General features: G+C 48.2%; 1 protein-coding gene across 5 annotated transcripts in view; it reads right to left on the bottom strand.

The window, feature by feature from the left end:
* fndc3a (fibronectin type III domain containing 3A) overlaps window positions 1–20,190 on the bottom strand; it is a 199,304-nt gene that overhangs the window by 25,993 nt on the left and 153,121 nt on the right. For all 5 annotated transcript variants that reach the window (XM_082966821.1, XM_082966820.1, XM_082966819.1 and 2 more), the window contains 8 exons: window positions 19,031–19,224; window positions 18,643–18,756; window positions 18,293–18,442; window positions 13,050–13,272; window positions 10,384–10,522; window positions 8,526–8,738; window positions 6,246–6,412; window positions 3,888–4,018 (listed from right to left, as the gene is read on the bottom strand). In XM_082966821.1, the coding sequence (XP_082822947.1) occupies window positions 3,888–4,018; window positions 6,246–6,412; window positions 8,526–8,738; window positions 10,384–10,522; window positions 13,050–13,272; window positions 18,293–18,442; window positions 18,643–18,756; window positions 19,031–19,224 (1,331 nt within the window). The remainder of the gene's footprint in view (window positions 1–3,887; window positions 4,019–6,245; window positions 6,413–8,525; window positions 8,739–10,383; window positions 10,523–13,049; window positions 13,273–18,292; window positions 18,443–18,642; window positions 18,757–19,030; window positions 19,225–20,190) is intronic.

Below are 20,190 nucleotides of genomic sequence, written 5' to 3'. Positions count from 1 at the left end.
TATAGGACCAGTACATTATCACTGCATGTTGGCTACGCTTGAATTGCCCTGTCAATGTTGTTCTTCTCAGATCATTTTGAAATGATGTAAATGTTTTGGTATATAATCACACTGGTAATATGTTAATGTCAGTCTGAGGTGAAGGAGCAGGGGTGAGGCTGCCTCTCACCCGACTCGCTGTCCCTCCACTCTCTCTCACCCGACTCGCTGTCCCTCCGCTCTCTCTCACCCGACTCGCTGTCCCTCCGCTCTCTCTCACCCGACTCGCTGTCCCTCCGCTCTCTCTCACCCGACTCGCTGTCCCTCCGCTCTCTCTCACCCGACTCGCTGTCCCTCCGCTCTCTCTCACCCGACTCGCTGTCCCTCCGCTCTCTCTCACCCGACTCGCTGTCCCTCCGCTCTCTCTCACCCGACTCGCTGTCCCTCCGCTCTCTCTCACCCGACTCGCTGTCCCTCCGCTCTCTCTCACCCGACTCGCTGTCCCTCCGCTCTCTCTCACCCGACTCGCTGTCCCTCCGCTCTCTCTCACCCGACTCGCTGTCCCTCCGCTCTCTCTCACCCGACTCGCTGTCCCTCCGCTCTCTCTCACCTGACTCGCTGTCCCTCCGCTCTCTCACCTGACTCGCTGTCCCTCCGCTCTCTCACCTGACTCGCTGTCCCTCCGCTCTCTCTCACCCGACTCGCTGTCCCTCCACTCTCTCTCACCCGACTCGCTGTCCCTCCGCTCTCTCTCACCCGACTCGCTGTCCCTCCACTCTCTCTCACCCGACTCGCTGTCCCTCCGCTCTCTCTCACCTGACTCGCTGTCCCTCCGCTCTCTCTCACCCGACTCGCTGTCCCTCCGCTCTCTCTCACCCGACTCGCTGTCCCTCCGCTCTCTCTCACCTGACTCGCTGTCCCTCCACTCTCTCACCTGACTCGCTGTCCCTCCACTCTCTCTCACCTGACTCACTGTCCCTCCACTCTCTCTCACCTGACTCACTGTCCCTCCGCTCTCTCACCTGACTCACTGTCCCTCCACTCTCTCTCACCTGACTCGCTGTCCCTCCGCTCTCTCACCTGACTCACTGTCCCTCCGCTCTCTCACCTGACTCGCTGTCCCTCCACTCTCTCTCACCTGACTCGCTGTCCCTCCGCTCTCTCACCTGACTCACTGTCCCTCCGCTCTCTCACCTGACTCACTGTCCCTCCACTCTCTCACCTGACTCACTGTCCCTCCACTCTCTCTCACCTGACTCGCTGTCCCTCCACTCTCTCTCACCTGACTCACTGTCCCTCCACTCTCTCTCACCTGACTCGCTGTCCCTCCACTCTCTCACCTGACTCGCTGTCCCTCCACTCTCTCTCACCTGACTCACTGTCCCTCCACTCTCTCTCACCTGACTCGCTGTCCCTCCACTCTCTCTCACCTGACTCGCTGTCCCTCCACTCTCTCACCTGACTCACTGTCCCTCCACTCTCTCTCACCTGACTCGCTGTCCCTCCACTCTCTCTCACCTGACTCACTGTCCCTCCGCTCTCTCACCTGACTCGCTGTCCCTCCGCTCTCTCACCTGACTCGCTGTCCCTCCGCTCTCTCACCTGACTCACTGTCCCTCCGCTCTCTCACCTGACTCGCTGTCCCTCCGCTCTCTCACCTGACTCGCTGTCCCTCCACTCTCTCTCACCTGACTCGCTGTCCCTCCACTCTCTCTCACCTGACTCAGTCTTCCAGCTGATGGTGAAACTTAAGTCCCACTGCATTATTTCTGCCTCATGTACCAATTCATGTTGTTACTCCTTTGACCAGAGAAAGTGAAATAACGATTTAAAATCAGACACAAGCTACTAATAATAACAACTCAAGCTTATAGATACACTGTTACTGATTACAGCTGCAGTGCTGGTTGTACCCATTCATTACAGCTGCAGTGCTGGTTGTACCCATTCATTACAGCTGCAGTGCTGGTTGTACCCATTCATTACAGCTGCAGTGCTGGTTGTACCCATTCATTACAGCTGCAGTGCTGGTTGTACCCATTCATTACAGCTGCAGTGCTGGTTGTACCCATTCATTACAGCTGCAGTGCTGGTTGTACCCATTCATTACAGCTGCAGTGCTGGTTGTACCCATTCATTACAGCTGCAGTGCTGGTTGTACCCATTCATTACAGCTGCAGTGCTGGTTGTACCCATTCATTACAGCTGCAGTGCTGGTTGTACCCATTCATTACAGCTGCAGTGCTGGTTGTACCCATTCATTACAGCTGCAGTGCTGGTTGTACCCATTCATTACAGCTGCAGTGCTGGTTGTACCCATTCATTACAGCTGCAGTGCTGGTTGTACCCATTCATTACAGCTGCAGTGCTGGTTGTACCCATTCATTACAGCTGCAGTGCTGGTTGTACCCATTCATTACAGCTGCAGTGCTGGTTGTACCCATTCATTACAGCTGCAGTGCTGGTTGTACCCATTCATTACAGCTGCAGTGCTGGTTGTACCCATTCATTACAGCTGCAGTGCTGGTTGTACCCATTCATTACAGCTGCAGTGCTGGTTGTACCCATTCATTACAGCTGCAGTGCTGGTTGTACCCATTCATTACAGCTGCAGTGCTGGTTGTACCCATTCATTACAGCTGCAGTGCTGGTTGTACCCATTCATTACAGCTGCAGTGCTGGTTGTACCCATTCATTACAGCTGCAGTGCTGGTTGTACCCATTCATTACAGCTGCAGTGCTGGTTGTACCCATTCATTACAGCTGCAGTGCTGGTTGTACCCATTCATTACAGCTGCAGTGCTGGTTGTACCCATTCATTACAGCTGCAGTGCTGGTTGTACCCATCCATTACAGCTGCAGTGATGGTTGTACCCATTCATTACAGCTGCAGTGCTGGTTGTAGTCATTCATTACAGCTGCAGTGCTGGTTGTAGTCATTCATTACAGCTGCAGTGCTGGTTGTACCCATTCATTACAGCTGCAGTGCTGGTTGTACCCATTCATTACAGCTGCAGTGCTGGTTGTACCCATTCATTACAGCTGCAGTGCTGGTTGTACCCATTCATTACAGCTGCAGTGCTGGTTGTACCCATTCATTACAGCTGCAGTGCTGGTTGTACCCATTCATTACAGCTGCAGTGCTGGTTGTACCCATTCATTACAGCTGCAGTGATGGTTGTACCCATTCATTACAGCTGCAGTGCTGGTTGTACCCATTCATTACAGCTGCAGTGCTGGTTGTACCCATTCATTACAGCTGCAGTGCTGGTTGTACCCATTCATTACAGCTGCAGTGCTGGTTGTACCCATTCATTACAGCTGCAGTGCTGGTTGTACCCATTCATTACAGCTGCAGTGCTGGTTGTACCCATTCAAGTCTGTCCATGGTTCTGATTTCTTGTGTGTGTGTGTGTGTGTGTGTGTGTGTGTGTGTGTGTGTGTGTGTGTGTGTGTGTGTGTGTGTGTGTGTGCCTGCTTTTGTGCGTAAGTAGAAGAACATGTTGACTCACCCTACTTGTAGAGAAATACCAACGCCCTCCTCCTCCTCTCTTTCATGTTGATGAAACAGTCCCTCACTCTGTCGTACAGAACACGCTTTTAAGGCTACCTAGCTAAAATACTTGCTCGCTAGCCTAACTTCCATTCATGGGCAACGTTAGCTCGTTAACCTTCTACAGGTCTCTGGGGCTGCTGGGAAGGACGGAGTAGTTCTACCTTCAGGAATGCCTTGGACATCGACCAGCTGATGGTGACCAGTGTTGTACAGCGATGACTTAAGACAGTGACGTGAATTCATGGACAAGCTAACGTGGTATGACTTCAGTGGGGTGTTACACATCGACAATTAGCTGTGGTGAGTTCCCCCCCCCCCCCCATCCAGTGCTACACAAATCACATCTTCTTACCTGTTTGTACTCAGAGTTACCCATCATGCTTTGCACCGTGTAGATGATGGGGTCTCCCTTCATGGGCAGCAGGGGCTCCCAGCTCACCTCACAGACTGAAGACATGTCCTCCACACGCTCCACTCGGGGCGCTACAGAGAGAGAGTACAACACGGCCAAAGATTAAGAATGAAAGGCGAGGACAGTGAGGCTGAAAGGCGAGGACAGTGAAGCTGAAAGGTGAGGACAGTGAGACTGAAAGGCGAGGACAGTGAGGCTGAAAGGCGAGGACAGTGAGGCTGAAAGGCGAGGACAGTGAGGCTGAAAGGCGAGGACAGTGAGGCTGAAAGGCGAGGACAGTGAGGCTGAAAGGTGAGGACAGTGAGTCTGAAAGGTGAGGACAGTGAGTCTGAAAGGTGAGGACAGTGAGTCTGAAAGGTGAGGACAGTGAGTCTGAAAGGTGAGGACAGTGAGTCTGAAAGGCGAGGACAGTGAGTCTGAAAGGTGAGGACAGTGAGTCTGAAAGGCGAGGTCAGTGAGTCTGAAAGGCGAGGACAGTGAGGCTGAAAGGCGAGGACAGTGAGTCTGAAAGGTGAGGACAGTGAGTCTGAAAGGTGAGGACAGTGAGTCTGAAAGGTGAGGACAGTGAGTCTGAAAGGTGAGGACAGTGAGTCTGAAAGGTGAGGACAGTGAGTCTGAAAGGTGAGGACAGTGAGTCTGAAAGGTGAGGTCAGTGAGTCTGAAAGGCGAGGACAGTGAGTCTGAAAGGCGAGGACAGTGAGGCTGAAAGGCGAGGACAGTGAGGCTGAAAGGCGAGGACAGTGAGGCTGAAAGGCGAGGACAGTGAGGCTGAAAGGTGAGGACAGTGAGGCTGAAAGGTGAGGACAGTGAGTCTGAAAGGTGAGGACAGTGAGACTGAAAGGTGAGGACAGTGAGTCTGAAAGGTGAGGACAGTGAGGCTGAAAGGTGAGGACAGTGAGTCTGAAAGGTGAGGACAGTGAGTCTGAAAGGTGAGGACAGTGAGACTGAAAGGTGAGGACAGTGAGACTGAAAGGCGAGGACAGTGAGTCTGAAAGGCGAGGACAGTGAGACTGAAAGGCGAGGACAGTGAGGCTGAAAGGCGAGGACAGTGAGGCTGAAAGGCGAGGACAGTGAGGCTGAAAGGTGAGGACAGTGAGGCTGAAAGGTGAGGACAGTGAGGCTGAAAGGTGAGGACAGTGAGTCTGAAAGGTGAGGACAGTGAGACTGAAAGGTGAGGACAGTGAGTCTGAAAGGTGAGGACAGTGAGGCTGAAAGGTGAGGACAGTGAGTCTGAAAGGTGAGGACAGTGAGTCTGAAAGGTGAGGACAGTGAGTCTGAAAGGTGAGGACAGTGAGACTGAAAGGTGAGGACAGTGAGTCTGAAAGGTGAGGACAGTGAGGCTGAAAGGTGAGGACAGTGAGTCTGAAAGGTGAGGACAGTGAGTCTGAAAGGTGAGGACAGTGAGACTGAAAGGTGAGGACAGTGAGTCTGAAAGGTGAGGACAGTGAGGCTGAAAGGTGAGGACAGTGGATGGGAGACAACAGGACAGGAATGGGCTGGTGAAGGTCTATACATTACAGAGGTGAGAGGATGGGAGAGAACAGGACAGGAATGGGCTGGTGAAGGTCTATACATTACAGAGGTGAGAGGATGGGAGAGGACAGGACAGGAATGGGCTGGTGAAGGTCTATACATTACAGAGGTGAGAGGATGGGAGACAACAGGACAGGAATGGGCTGGTGAAGGTCTATACATTACAGAGGTGAGAGGATGGGAGACAACAGGACAGGAATGGGCTGGTGAAGGTCTATACATTACAGAGGTGAGAGGATGGGAGAGAACAGGACAGGAATGGGCTGGTGAAGGTCTATACATTACAGAGGTGAGAGGATGGGAGAGAACAGGACAGGAATGGGCTGGTGAAGGTCTATACATTACAGAGGTGAGAGGATGGGAGAGAACAGGACAGGAATGGGCTGGTGAAGGTCTATACATTACAGAGGTGAGAGGATGGGAGACAACAGGACAGGAATGGGCTGGTGAAGGTCTATACATTACAGAGGTGAGAGGATGGGAGACAACAGGACAGGAATGGGCTGGTGAAGGTCTATACATTACAGAGGTGAGAGGATGGGAGAGAACAGGACAGGAATGGGCTGGTGAAGGTCTATACATTACAGAGGTGAGAGGATGGGAGAGAACAGGACAGGAATGGGCTGGTGAAGGTCTATACATTACAGAGGTGAGAGGATGGGAGACAACAGGACAGGAATGGGCTGGTGAAGGTCTATACATTACAGAGGTGAGAGGATGGGAGAGGACAGGACAGGAATGGGCTGGTGAAGGGGTGAGATGTACCTTTAATAGGAGCAGGGGGCGAGCGGGGGGTGGTGAAGGTGTAAACAGTGGAGAAGGGGCCTTGGCCCGCCTCGTTGAAGGCCTGGATGCGGAACATGTACGAGGTAGACTCATTGAGCCGCTGGACTTTGTGAGTGTGGCAGGGCCCTCTGTACAAGGAGACGAACCTGGAGAGGAGAGAGGGGACGACAGGGAGAAAGCTATAAAACAGGTGGTGGGACAAGGCAACACAGTCAGTTGGAATCATTTCTAACACTTCGCTAAAACTGAAGGTTACAGTTTCAAAAGCGGCACCATATAAACACCTGTCTTGCCAGTCGATCTATTGTTCTGACATTGTGAAAATCCCGGCCTCTGATTCAGAGAGGAAGACACATTTCAGTTGAATACATTCAGTTGGACACCTGACTAGGTATCCCCACCTTTTCCTTTAGTCCTGGCACAAAAAGCAAGTTGCTAGATTTGAGATTCTTGAAGTTGCACGCCAAACGGGCTGGTTGTCTATTCGATTGTCATGGACGTTATAAGCAAGCAAGGTTGCTACGGCGACTACCTACTTCTCCTTTGCTAGTTAGCCAACTAAAGCGCGGGGGGGGGGGGGGGGGGGGGGATTACGTTCATAAATTGCCTGGCTGGGCTGTGGGACAGCGGATAATTCAAACGGAACAGGTATTACCCGGGGATTGTGGTGAATAACTCCCTGCTATCAGCCAATCAGCATCCATACAACCTGTTTTATAATGATAGTACATATATACCATATATTTCCATCCAGAGATTCCAGGCTAATGATACTGTAGGGTTTAACCAGGCTACCAACCTGCAGCTGGTACTAATGATACTGTAGGGTTTAACCAGGCTACCAACCTGCAGCTGGTACTAATGATACTGTGGGGTTTAACCAGGCTACCAACCTGCAGCTGGTACTAATGATACTGTGTGGTTTAACCAGGCTACCAACCTGCAGCTGGTCCTAATGATACTGTAGGGTTTAACCAGGCTACCAACCTGCAGCTGGTACTAATGATACTGTAGGGTTTAACCAGGCTACCAACCTGCAGCTGATCCTAATGATACTGTAGGGTTTAACCAGGCTACCAACCTGCAGCTGGTACTAATGATACTGTAGGGTTTACCAGGCTACCAACCTGCAGCTGATCCTAATGATACTGTAGGGTTTAACCAGGCTACCAACCTGCAGCTGGTACTAATGATACTGTAGGGTTTAACCAGGCTACCAACCTGCAGCTGATCCTAATGATACTGTAGGGTTTAACCAGGCTACCAACCTGCAGCTGGTACTAATGATACTGTGGGGTTTAACCAGGCTACCAACCTGCAGCTGGTACTAATGATACTGTGTGGTTTAACCAGGCTACCAACCTGCAGCTGGTCCTAATGATACTGTAGGGTTTAACCAGGCTACCAACCTGCAGCTGGTACTAATGATACTGTAGGGTTTAACCAGGCTACCAACCTGCAGCTGATCCTAATGATACTGTAGGGTTTAACCAGGCTACCAACCTGCAGCTGGTACTAATGATACTGTAGGGTTTAACCAGGCTACCAACCTGCAGCTGGTACTAATGATACTGTAGGGTTTAACCAGGCTACCAACCTGCAGCTGGTACTAATGATACTGTGGGGTTTAACCAGGCTACCAACCTGCAGCTGGTCCTAATGATACTGTGGGGTTTAACCAGGCTACCAACCTGCAGCTGGTACTAATGATACTGTGGGGTTTAACCAGGCTACCAACCTGCAGCTGGTACTAATGATACTGTAGGGTTTAACCAGGCTACCAACCTGCAGCTGGTACTAATGATACTGTAGGGTTTAACCAGGCTACCAACCTGCAGCTGGTACTAATGATACTGTAGGGTTTAACCAGGCTACCAACCTGCAGCTGGTACTAATGATACTGTAGGGTTTAACCAGGCTACCAACCTGCAGCTGGTACTAATGATACTGTGGGGTTTAACCAGGCTACCAACCTGCAGCTGGTACTAATGATACTGTAGGGTTTAACCAGGCTACCAACCTGCAGCTGGTACTAATGATACTGTGGGGTTTAACCAGGCTACCAACCTGCAGCTGGTCCTAATGATACTGTGGGGTTTAACCAGGCTACCAACCTGCAGCTGGTACTAATGATACTGTGGGGTTTAACCAGGCTACCAACCTGCAGCTGGTACTAATGATACTGTGGGGGGGGTTTAACCAGGCTACCAACCTGCAGCTGGTACTAATGATACTGTGGGGTTTAACCAGGCTACCAACCTGCCTCTCTTGTCCTCCATCTGCAGCTGGTACTGGAGGGCGTCTGAGGGCGTGGCCTTGGCCGGGCCGTCACCCCACTTCAGCCTGAGGGTCTGGTGACTGAAGGCAGTACACTCTAGCCGCGGGGGCTGTGGAGGGAGAGGCTTGGTCTTCAACTTAAAGGTGTGGCTAAACGGACCTGATCCCAGGCTGTTCAGAGCCTGGATGCGAATCCTAACAAGTAGGGAGGCAGGAAGAAACGGAAGGTAGAGGAGAAACATGTAGGGAGGCAGGAAGAAACGGAAGGAGAGGAGATACATGTAGGGAGGCAGGAAGAAACGGAAGGAGAGGAGAAACATGTAGGGAGGCAGGAAGAAACGGAAGGAGAGGAGAAACATGTAAGGAGGGAGGAGAGACAGAGAGATGGTTTAGAGGCGTGTACCTAGTGTAGTGTGTGTGTGTGTGTGTGTGTGTGTGTGTGTGTGTGTGTGTGTGTGTGTGTGTGTGTGTGTGTGTCTGGTGTGTGTGTGTGTGTGTCTGGTGTAGTGTGTGTGTGTGTGTGTGTGTGTGTGTGTGTCTGGTGTAGTGTGTGTGTGTGTGTGTGTGTGTGTGTCTGGTGTGTGTGTGTGTGTGTGTGTGTGTACCTGGTGTAGTGTGTGTGTGTGTGTGTGTACCTGGTGTAGTGTGTGTGTGTGTGTCTGGTGTAGTGTGTGTGTGTGTGTGTGTGTGTAGTGTGTGTGTGTGTGTGTGTGTGTGTGTAGTGTGTGTGTGTGTGTGTAGTGTGTGTGTGTGTGTGTAGTGTGTACCTGGTGTAGTGTGTGTGTGTGTGTGTGTGTGTGTACCTGGTGTAGTGTGTGTGTGTGTGTGTGTGTGTGTGTGTGTGTGTGTGTACCTGGTGTAGTGTGTGTGTGTGTGTGTGTACCTGGTGTAGTGTGTGTGTGTGTGTGTGTGTGTGTGTGTGTGTCTGGTGTAGTGTGTGTGTGTGTGTGTGTGTGTGTGTGTGTGTGTGTGTGTGTGTGTGTGTAGTGTGTGTGTGTGTGTGTGTGTGTAGTGTGTGTGTGTGTGTGTGTGTGTGTGTGTACCTGGTGTAGTGTGTGTGTGTGTGTCTGGTGTAGTGTGTGTGTGTGTGTGTGTGTGTGTAGTGTGTGTGTGTGTGTGTGTGTGTGTGTAGTGTGTGTGTGTGTGTGTAGTGTGTGTGTGTGTGTGTAGTGTGTACCTGGTGTAGTGTGTGTGTGTGTGTGTAGTGTGTACCTGGTGTAGTGTGTGTGTGTGTGTGTGTGTGTGTGTGTGTGTGTGTGTGTAGTGTGTACCTGGTGTAGTGTGTGTGTGTGTCTGTGTGTGTGTGTGTGTGTGTGTGTGTGTACCTGGTGTAGTGTGTGTGTGTGTGTGTCTGGTGTAGTGTGTGTGTGTGTGTGTGTGTGTGTGTGTGTGTGTGTGTGTGTGTGTGTGTGTAGTGTGTGTGTGTGTGTGTGTGTAGTGTGTGTGTGTGTACCTGGTGTAGTGTGTGTGTGTGTGTCTGGTGTAGTGTGTGTGTGTGTGTGTGTGTGTAGTGTGTGTGTGTGTGTGTGTGTGTGTGTGTGTGTAGTGTGTGTGTGTGTGTAGTGTGTGTGTGTGTGTGTGTAGTGTGTACCTGGTGTAGTGTGTGTGTGTGTGTGTGTGTGTGTGTGTGTGTGTGTGTGTGTGTGTGTGTGTGTGTAGTGTGTACCTGGTGTAGTGTGTGTGTGTGTGTGTGTGTGTGTGTGTGTGTGTGTGTAGTGTGTACCTGGTGTAGTGTGTGTGTGTGTGTGTGTGTGTGTGTGTGTGTGTGTGTGTGTGTGTGTGTGTGTGTGTGTGTAGTGTGTACCTGGTGTAGTGTGTGTGTGTGTGTGTGTGTGTGTACCTGTAGCTGGTGTCCGGTTGCAGATGCTGAATGATATACTTGGTGACTGGTCCTACAGAGATGGACTGTCTCTCTCCCAGGTCTATGAGGTAGGAGGAGATCTCCGCCCCGTGGTCACACGGCGGCTCCCAACCAACAGCTACAATAACAACAACAATAACAACAACAATAATATTATATAGTGCTTTTCAATCCAATTTAAATTCAATTAAAACCACTGTTTCCATGAGGGGCAATTACTCTCGAAACCACATGGATTCATTTTTATTAAACCCTTATTTAACCTGGTAAATTATTGATTTCATGAACCTATTTTTTTATTTTTACCAGGTAAGTTGACTGAGAACACGTTCTCATTTACAGCAACGACCTGGGGAACAGTTACAGGGGAGAGGAGGGGATGAATGCGGCAATCGGATGCTGGGGATGATTAGGTGAACCGTGATGGTTTGAGGGCCAGATTGGGAATTTATCCAGGACACCGGGGGTTAACACCCCTACTCTTACGATAAGTGACATGGGATCTTTAGTGACCAGAGTCTCAGGACACCCCGTTTAACGTCCCATCCGAATGAACGCACCCTACACACAGGGCAATGTCCCCAATCACTGCCCTGGGGCATTGGGATATATATATATACACACATACATACAGTACCAGTCAAAAGTTTGGCCACACCTACTCATTCAAGGGTTTGTCTTTATTTTTACTATTTTCGACATTGTAGAATAATAGTGAAGACATCAAAACTATAAAATAACACATATGGAATCATGTAGTAACCAAAAATCTATATATTTTATATTTGAGTTTCTTCAAATAGCCACCCTTTGCCTTGATGACAGCTTTGCACACTCTTGGCATTCTTTCAACCAGCTTCATGAGGAATGATTTTCCAACAGTCTTGAAGCAGTTCCCACATATGCTGAGCAATTGTTGGCTGCTTTTCCTTCACTCTGTGGTCCAACTCATCCCAAAACCATCTCAATTGGTTTGAAGTCAGGTGATTGTGGAGGCCAGGTCATCTGATGCAGCACTCCATCACTCTCCTTCTTGGTCAAATAGCCCTTACACAGCCTGGAGGTGTGTTTTGTAGTCATTGTCCCGTTGAAAAACAAATGATAGTGGGACTAAGCCGTACCGGAGCACCAAGTCTAGGTCCAAAAGGCTCCTTAACAGCTTCTACTCCCAAGCCATTAATTAGACTACTGAACAATTAATAAATTCACCACCGGGCAATTTACAATGACCCCCCCCCCCCCCCCCCTTTTGTACACTGCTGCTACTCGCTGTTTAATATCTATGCATAGTCACTTCACTCCCACCTACATGTATAAATTACCTCTACTAACCTGTACCCCCAGCACACTGACTCGGTAACGGTGCTCCCTGTATTTAGCCTCGTTTACTTTTTATTATTATAACTTTTTATTATTATAACTTTTTATTATTATAACTTTTTATTTTAGTCTATTTGGTAAATATTTTCTTAACCAACACTACAGTTCAAGAAGAGTTATTAAGGGCTTGTAAGTAAGCATTTCACGGTAAAGTCTACACTTGTTGTATTCGGCACATGTGATAAATAAAGTTTTGATTTGATTTGAATAACAAACCAGATGAGATGGCGTATCGTTGCAGAATGCTGTGGTAGCCATGCTGGTTAAGTGTTCCTTGAATTCTAAATATATCACAGACAGGGTCACCAGCAAAGCACCATCACACCTCCTCCTCCATGCTTCACGGTGGAAACCACCCATGCGGAGATCATCCTTTCACCTACTCTGCGTCTCACAAAGACACGGCGGTTGGAAACAAAAATCTCACATTTGGACTCATCAGACCAAAGGACAGATTTCCACCGGTCAAATGTCCATTGCTCGTGTTTCTTGGCCCAAGCAAGTGTCTTCTTCTTATTGGTGTCCTTTAGTAGTGTTTTCTTTGCAGCAATTCAACCATGAAGGCCTGATTCACACAGTCTCCTCTGAACAGTTGATGTTGAGATGTGTCTGTTACTTGAACTCTGTGAAGCATTTATTTGGGCTGCAATTTCTGAGGCTGGAAACTCTAATGAACTTATCCTCTGCAGCAGAGGTAACTCTGGGTCTTCCTTTCCTGTGGTGGTCCTCATGAGACCCAGTTCCATCATAGCACTTGATGGTTTTTGCGACTGCACGTGAAGAAAAAATCCGTATTGACTGAACTTCATGTCTTAAAGTGATGATGGACTGTCGTTTCTCTTTGCTTATTTGAGCTGTTCTTGACATTATATAGACTTGGTCCTTTACCAAATAGGGTTATCTTCAGTATACCCTCCCTACCTGGTCACAACACAACTGATTGGCTCAAATGAATTAAGAAGGAAAGAAATTCCACAAATTAACTGTTAACAGGGAACACCTGTTAATTGAAATGCATTCCAGGTGACTACCTCATGAAGCTGGTTGAGAGAATGCCAAGAGTGTGCAAAGCTGTCAAGGCTATATATATATATATATATATATATATATATATATATATATATATATATATATATATATATATATATATATATATATATATATATATATATATATATATATATATATATATATATATATTTGTATGGTCGCAATAAGGCTTTACAACATTCAACAAGACCAACAAAATGTCAAACCAAACAGACCTAGACAAGTGGAGGGGGAGTAGAGAGGAGGCGTGGGGGGTCCATCCACCTCCTCCTCCTCCTCTTCCTCCTCTTCCTCCTGGTCTGTGGAAGTGGAGGTGTGGTATCCCCGTAGCTCCGCCTCTTTGAGGGCATGGACACTGCTGACAGCCGCAGGTACAGAAGGAGGAGTTTGACAGAGGACCGCCTCACTGAACAGACCCACGCCGGCCACGTTCACAGCCTGGGAAAAGGGAGGGAGAGAGAGGGCGGAAAACGGGGAGAGAGAGGGGGAAAAGGGGGAGAGAGAGGGGGGAGAGAGAGGGGGGAAAACGGGGAGAGAGGCGGAAAAAGGGGGAGAGAGAGGGGGAAAAGGGGGAGAGAGAGGGGGGAGAGAGAGGGGGGAAAACGGGGAGAGAGGCGGAAAAAGGGGGAGGGAGAGGGGGAAAAGGGGGAGAGAGAGGGGGGAAAACGGGGAGAGAGAGGATATAATATGTTACACAAGAGACAAACTCTTAATGCCGTGACACAAGGAGACTACCTGCCTTTACAGCCAGAATGTGACAACTAGGATGAAGTTTTCGCTAGACACTGTCAGTTTTCTATTTTCACCTGGATTTAGGTTGATGTAATCTGACGATACTAGCTACATTATATATACAAAAGTATGTGGACACCCCTTCAAATGAGTGGATTCGGCTATTTCAGCCACACACGTTGCTGACAGATGTATAAACTCGAGCACACAGCCATGCAATCTCCATAGACAAACATTGGCAGTAGAATGGCCCCGTACTGAAGAGCTCAGTGACTTTCAACGTGGCACCGTCATAGGATGCCACCTTTCAAACAAGTCACATTTCTGCCCTGTTAGAGCTGCACCGGTTAACTGTAAGTGTTGATATTGTGAAGTGGAAATATCTAGGAGCAACAACGGCTCAGCCGTGAAGTGGTAGGCCACATAAGCTCACAGAACGGGACCACTGAGTGATGAAGCGTGTGTAGTGTGTAAAAAAATAGTCTGTCCTCAGTTGCAACACTCACTACAGAGTTCCAAACTGCCTCTGGAAGCAACGTCAGCACAATAACTGTTTGTCGGGAGCTTCATAAAATGGGTTTCCGTGGCCGAGCAACCACACATTAGCCTAAGATCACCATGCGCAATGCCAAGCGTCGGCTGGAGTGGTGTAAAACTCAACGCCATTGGACTCTGGAGCAGTGGAAACGTGTTGTTTGGAGTGATGAATCACGCTTCACCCTCTGGCAGTCTGAAGGAATAATCTGGGTTTGGCGGATGCCAGGAGAACGCTATTTTCCTGAATGCATAGTGCCAACTGTAAAGTTTGGTGGAGGAGTAATAACGGTCCTGGGCTGTTTTTCATTGTTCGGGCACCTTAGTTCCAGCGAAGGGAAATCTTGAACCTACAGCATACAATGACATTCTAGATGATTCTGTGCTTCCAACTTTGTGGCATCAGTTTGGGGAAGGTCCTTTCCTGTTTCAGCATGACAATGCCCCCGTGCACAAAGCGAGGTTCACACAGGAACGGTTTGTCGAGATCGGTGTGGAAGAACTTGACTGGCCTGCACTGAGCCCTGACCTGAACCCCATCGAACACCTTTGGGATGAATTGGAACGCCGACTGCGAGCCAGGCCTAATCGCCCCAACATCAGTCTTCCCGACCTCACTAATGCTCTTGTGGCTGAATGGAAGCAAGTCCCCTGCAGCAATGTTCCAACATCTAGTGGAAAGTCTTCCCAGAAAAGAGGAGGCTGTTATAGCAGCAAAGGGAGGAACCAACTCCATATTAATGCCCATGATTTTGTAATGAGATGTTTGACCAGCAGATGTCAACAACAGCTTTGGTCATGTAGTGTATCTGTGCCTAGGATGTTTTCTGCCCAAAGCAGCTGGGGAACCAATTGTATAGTTGTAATGACCACTTCTGACCACTAGGTGGTAGTGAGTGTACACCAGTCTCCAGCTCTGCCTCCAACTCCTCACTGTATGGTGCCTCACACTCTGTAGATCAGGGGTCCCCAATTACATTTTTTCCTTGAGCGGAAGGTCGGGAGGCTTGAACACGGTAATAAATCATTTGGAAACTGCAAATTGACCGCAACAATCCCAAACAGATATAGTATTTGAGAAAAACAAAATCATTTCATTTTTACATTTACATTTTAGTCATTTAGCAGACGCTCTTATCCAGAGCGACTTACAGTAGTGAATGCATACATTTCATACATTTAAAAAAAATAATAATTGTACTGGCACCCCGTGGGAATCGAACACACAACCCTGGCGTTGCAAACACCATCCTCTACCAACTGAGCCACAGGGAAGGCCAACCTTGATTACATTGGGATAAGATTACGAATCTCTATTTATGCGCGGGAACAGATTTCCTCAAATAAAATCACTGAGCTCATTTCCTGGTGATTTTATGTCCAAAAACACAGTGCTTTTATAAAATATTCACACCCCTTAACTGATTCCACCTTTGTTGTGTTACCGCCTGAATTTAAAATGGATTAAAATTAGATGTTTTGTCACTGCCCTACACACAATACCTCATAATATCAAAGTAGAATTGTGTTTTTTCCCAAAAATTTGGCAAAGCAATAATTTTTTAAATCCTGAATACAAAGCATTAAGTTTGGGACAAATCCAATACAACACACTACTGAGTACCACTCTCCATATGTTCAAGCATAGTGGTGGCTGCATCATGTTATGGGTATGCTTGTAATCATTAAGGACAATAATCGGCCCGTAAATGGAGGCAGCTGAAGTTCTGAATCCGTGAGGGTGAAAGTCAACTGACAGACCTGTTGGGGAATGCTTGGCGTGTTAGCTGGTTAGATAGCCTAGCTACAAACTTAGCTAGCTACCTTGAAGAGCAAAAACAGAAACACCTAACCGCTAAAACATATGGTATAAATAAAAACACTAGATTACCCTGGTGTAGAGGGGATATCCTTAATAAAACACCAGATTACCCTGGTGTAGAGGGGATATCCTTAATAAAACACCAGATTACCCTGGTGTAGAGGGGATATCCTTAATAAAACACCAGATTACCGTGGTGTAGAGGGGATATCCTTAATAAAACACCAGATTACCCTGGTGTAGAGGGGATATCCTTAATAAAACACCAGATTACCCTGGTGTAGAGGGGATATCCTTAATAAAACCCCAGATTACCCTGGTGTAGAGGAGATATCCTTAATAAAACACCAGATTACCCTGGTGTAGAGGGGATATCCTTAATAAAACACTAGATTACCCTGGTGTAGAGGGGATATCCTTAATAAAACACCAGATTACCCTGGTGTAGAGGGGATATCCTTAATAAAACACCAGATTACCCTGGTGTAGAGGGGATATCCTTAATAAAACCCCAGATTACCCTGGTGTAGAGGGGATATCCTTAATAAAACACCAGATTACCCTGGTGTAGAGGGGATATCCTTAATAAAACACTAGATTACCCTGGTGTAGAGGGGATATCCTTAATAAAACACCAGATTACCCTGGTGTAGAGGGGATATCCTGGGCCAAAACTTCCCCTCCACTACACACTACTGTAGGTAGTGTTAGTCAGCTGTACCTGGGCCAAAACTTCCCCTCCACTACACACTACTGTAGGTAGTGTTAGTCAGCTGTACCTGGGCCAAAACTTCCCCTCCACTACACACTACTGTAGGTAGTGTTAGTCAGCTGTACCTGGGCCAAAACTTCCCCTCCACTACACACTACTGTAGGTAGTGTTAGTCAGCTGTACCTGGGCCAAAACTTCCCCTCCACTACACACTACTGTAGGTAGTGTTAGTCAGCTGTACCTGGGCCAAAACTTCCCCTCCACTACACACTACTGTAGGTAGTGTTAGTCAGCTGTACCTGGGCCAAAACTTCCCCTCCACTACACACTACTGTAGGTAGTGTTAGTCAGCTGTACCTGGGCCAAAACTTCCCCTCCACTACACACTACTGTAGGTAGTGTTAGTCAGCTGTACCTGGGCCAAAACTTCCCCTCCACTACACACTACTGTAGGTAGTGTTAGTCAGCTGTACCTGGGCCAAAACTTCCCCTCCACTACACACTACTGTAGGTAGTGTTAGTCAGCTGTACCTGGGCCAAAACTTCCCCTCCACTACACACTACTGTAGGTAGTGTTAGTCAGCTGTACCTGGGCCAAAACTTCCCCTCCACTACACACTACTGTAGGTAGTGTTAGTCAGCTGTACCTGGGCCAAAACTTCCCCTCCACTACACACTACTGTAGGTAGTGTTAGTCAGCTGTACCTGGGCCAAAACTTCCCCTCCACTACACACTACTGTAGGTAGTGTTAGTCAGCTGTACCTGGGCCAAAACTTCCCCTCCACTACACACTACTGTAGGTAGTGTTAGTCAGCTGTACCTGGGCCAAAACTTCCCCTCCACTACACACTACTGTAGGTAGTGTTAGTCAGCTGTACCTGGGCCAAAACTTCCCCTCCACTACACACTACTGTAGGTAGTGTTAGTCAGCTGTACCTGGGCCAAAACTTCCCCTCCACTACACAGGTAGTGCTGGGTAGCGCTTGTTTTACCTTTATTTAACTAGGCAAGTCAGTTAAGAACAAATTCTTATTTATAATGACGGCCTACCGGGGAACAGTGGGGTTAACTGCCTCGTTCAGGGGCAGAACGACAGATTTGTACCTTGTCAGCTCAGGGGATTAGATCTAGCAACCTTCCGGTTACTAGTCCAACGCTCTAACCACTAGGCTACGCTGCCGTCCCTAGTCAGCTGGGTCAAAAATTCCCCTATAGCTGGTTCTCCAGCGTCTTTTTAAATAGTTAACAAACATGTTTTCAGCACTTTTATTTCCCTGACTGATCAAAACTCATTTTCACATGGCTCTCTCTCTCTCATCTCTCCGTAGCAGAAATATGGTCAGCAATATGCTTGAAACATCAAATCGCAATAAAATCTCAGGATCGAATCGCAATACATGTAGAATCGCGAGTTACCGCATACATATCGGCATCGAAGTATCAAAATAATATAGTTTTGTGAGGTCACTGGCAATTCTCAGCACTACTTGTGACAGAGAGATAGGACTACAGAAAGGTTACCTGGTACTGTCTGACTCACCTGTAGGTAGAAAGTAGTACGTTATAGTAACAGGAAGCTCTACTCATCTGAACGCGGCAGTAGTAGTTCAGTACTAGTACCAGGTAAGTTATCTTTAGTGCTGAGAGACAGACTCACCTGAACCCGGCAGAAGTAGTTGGTGGCGGGCAGCAGTCCCTTGACCTCGTGGGTGAGGCTGGCGCCGCTGTAACACACCTGCATAGTGCCCTCCGCCGCCCCCCACTCCACACGGTACTCTGAGACTACCGCCCCGTTACAGGCTGGAGTCTGAGGAAGGGCAGGAGAAACAGAGGAGCTGCGGTGAGACTGTTAACGTGATTTGATCGATTGGTTTCAACACAGATAAAAACTCCCGTTTTGATTTTTTAACAGGATAATTGATTTACTGTATTATCCCCTGAGATTATTTCTGTTGTAGTACAAAAACCACACATAGAACAGAAGTCACAAGTGTGGTGTTTTCTAACCTCCCAGCTGACCACAGCCACAGTAGGGGACTTGCAGGTGATTCGAGGGGCCTTACAGGGTTCCGGAGCCCCGGGGCCCATGGTCACCTCACAATGCTCTGACAGGGGTCCGTACTAACATACATAAGCAAAAAGACACACTCATTAGTTGGGTGTTAGTCAAACACACTTTTCTTTAGTGACACAACATGACTACATAGAGGAATTGAGGACATACGGAGAAGAGATTCAGAGAAAGATTAAATTCACTTTTTTTTTTTTTTCACTCCTGAAAAGTATTCAGTCAAACCCACACACTGAGCAAGACTATCCTGTATCGTTCATGAACCAACAAAGTTCAGTTCAGTTTTCCCAGCATTCAAGAGATAAAACAAGTTTGTTGTCTCACCCCAGCCTTGTTGGCGGCCCGCAGGCGGAAGCTGTACGTCCGTCCCGGCAGCAGACTGCCTACGGTGCAGTCGACCTCCGAACCCTGGTACACCTCCCTGACCTCCTCTTGACCTGTTGACCCCTGAGGACCAGAGCCACACACCTCCACACTATAGACCGACACCGGGCTGCCGCCCCCCACACACGGCGGTCCTGGGAGAGACACACGTATAACAATTCCTTTATTTTTAGATTTCATTTTTCAGATTCCAGATTATTCTCATTACGATGATAAATTGCTAAAATAGCAGCACATATAACTACAATGATCAACAACAAAATTAGGGTTGGCCACTCTGTCTTCAGGTAACAGACAGCTGGACAATAGATTCTGTCTTCAGGTAACAGACAGCTGGACAATAGATTCTGTCTTCAGGTAACAGACAGCTGGACAATAGATTCTGTCTTCAGGTAACAGACAGCTGGACAATAGATTCTGTCTTCAGGTAACAGACAGCTGGACAATAGATTCTGTCTTCAGGTAACAGACAGCTGGACAATAGATTCTGTCTTCAGGTAACAGACAGCTGGACAATAGATTCTGTCTTCAGGTAACAGACAGCTGGACAATAGATTCTGTCTTCAGGTAACAGACAGCTTGACAATAGATTCTGTCATCAGGTAACAGACAGCTTGACAATAGATTCTGTCTTCAGGTAACAGACAGCTGGACAATAGATTCTGTCTTCAGGTAACAGACAGCTGGACAATAGATTCTGTCTTCAGGTAACAGACAGCTTGACAATAGATTCTGTCTTCAGGTAACAGACAGCTTGACAAGAGATTCTTTCTTCAGGCCCCCAACACACATGTGTCTGCTACAATGGCATATATTATATTCAGGAAGCCAGTTATTCCGCTGGCACCAAAAGAGAATACAATATGCCGGCACACAGAGGGGTGGCTAGTGTAGGTCTGGCATGGTGACAGAGTGGTGGTAGTGTAGGTCTGGCATGGTGACAGACGCTGGTGGCTAGTGTAGGTTGGCATGGTGACAGACGCTGGTGGCTACGCTGTAGGTTGGCATGGTGACAGAGGGCGTGGCTAGTGTAGGTCTGGCATGGTGACAGAGGGCGTGCGTAGTGTAGGTCTGGCATGGTGACAGAGGGGTGGCTAGTG

Source organism: Salmo salar, chromosome 20, assembly GCF_965601325.2.
Source record: "Salmo salar chromosome 20, fSalSal1, whole genome shotgun sequence".
In the NCBI taxonomy this organism is placed as follows: Eukaryota; Metazoa; Chordata; class Actinopteri; order Salmoniformes; family Salmonidae; genus Salmo; species Salmo salar.
Note: the sequence above shows the minus strand (reverse complement) of the source record. Positions and strands in the feature narration are given on the sequence as shown.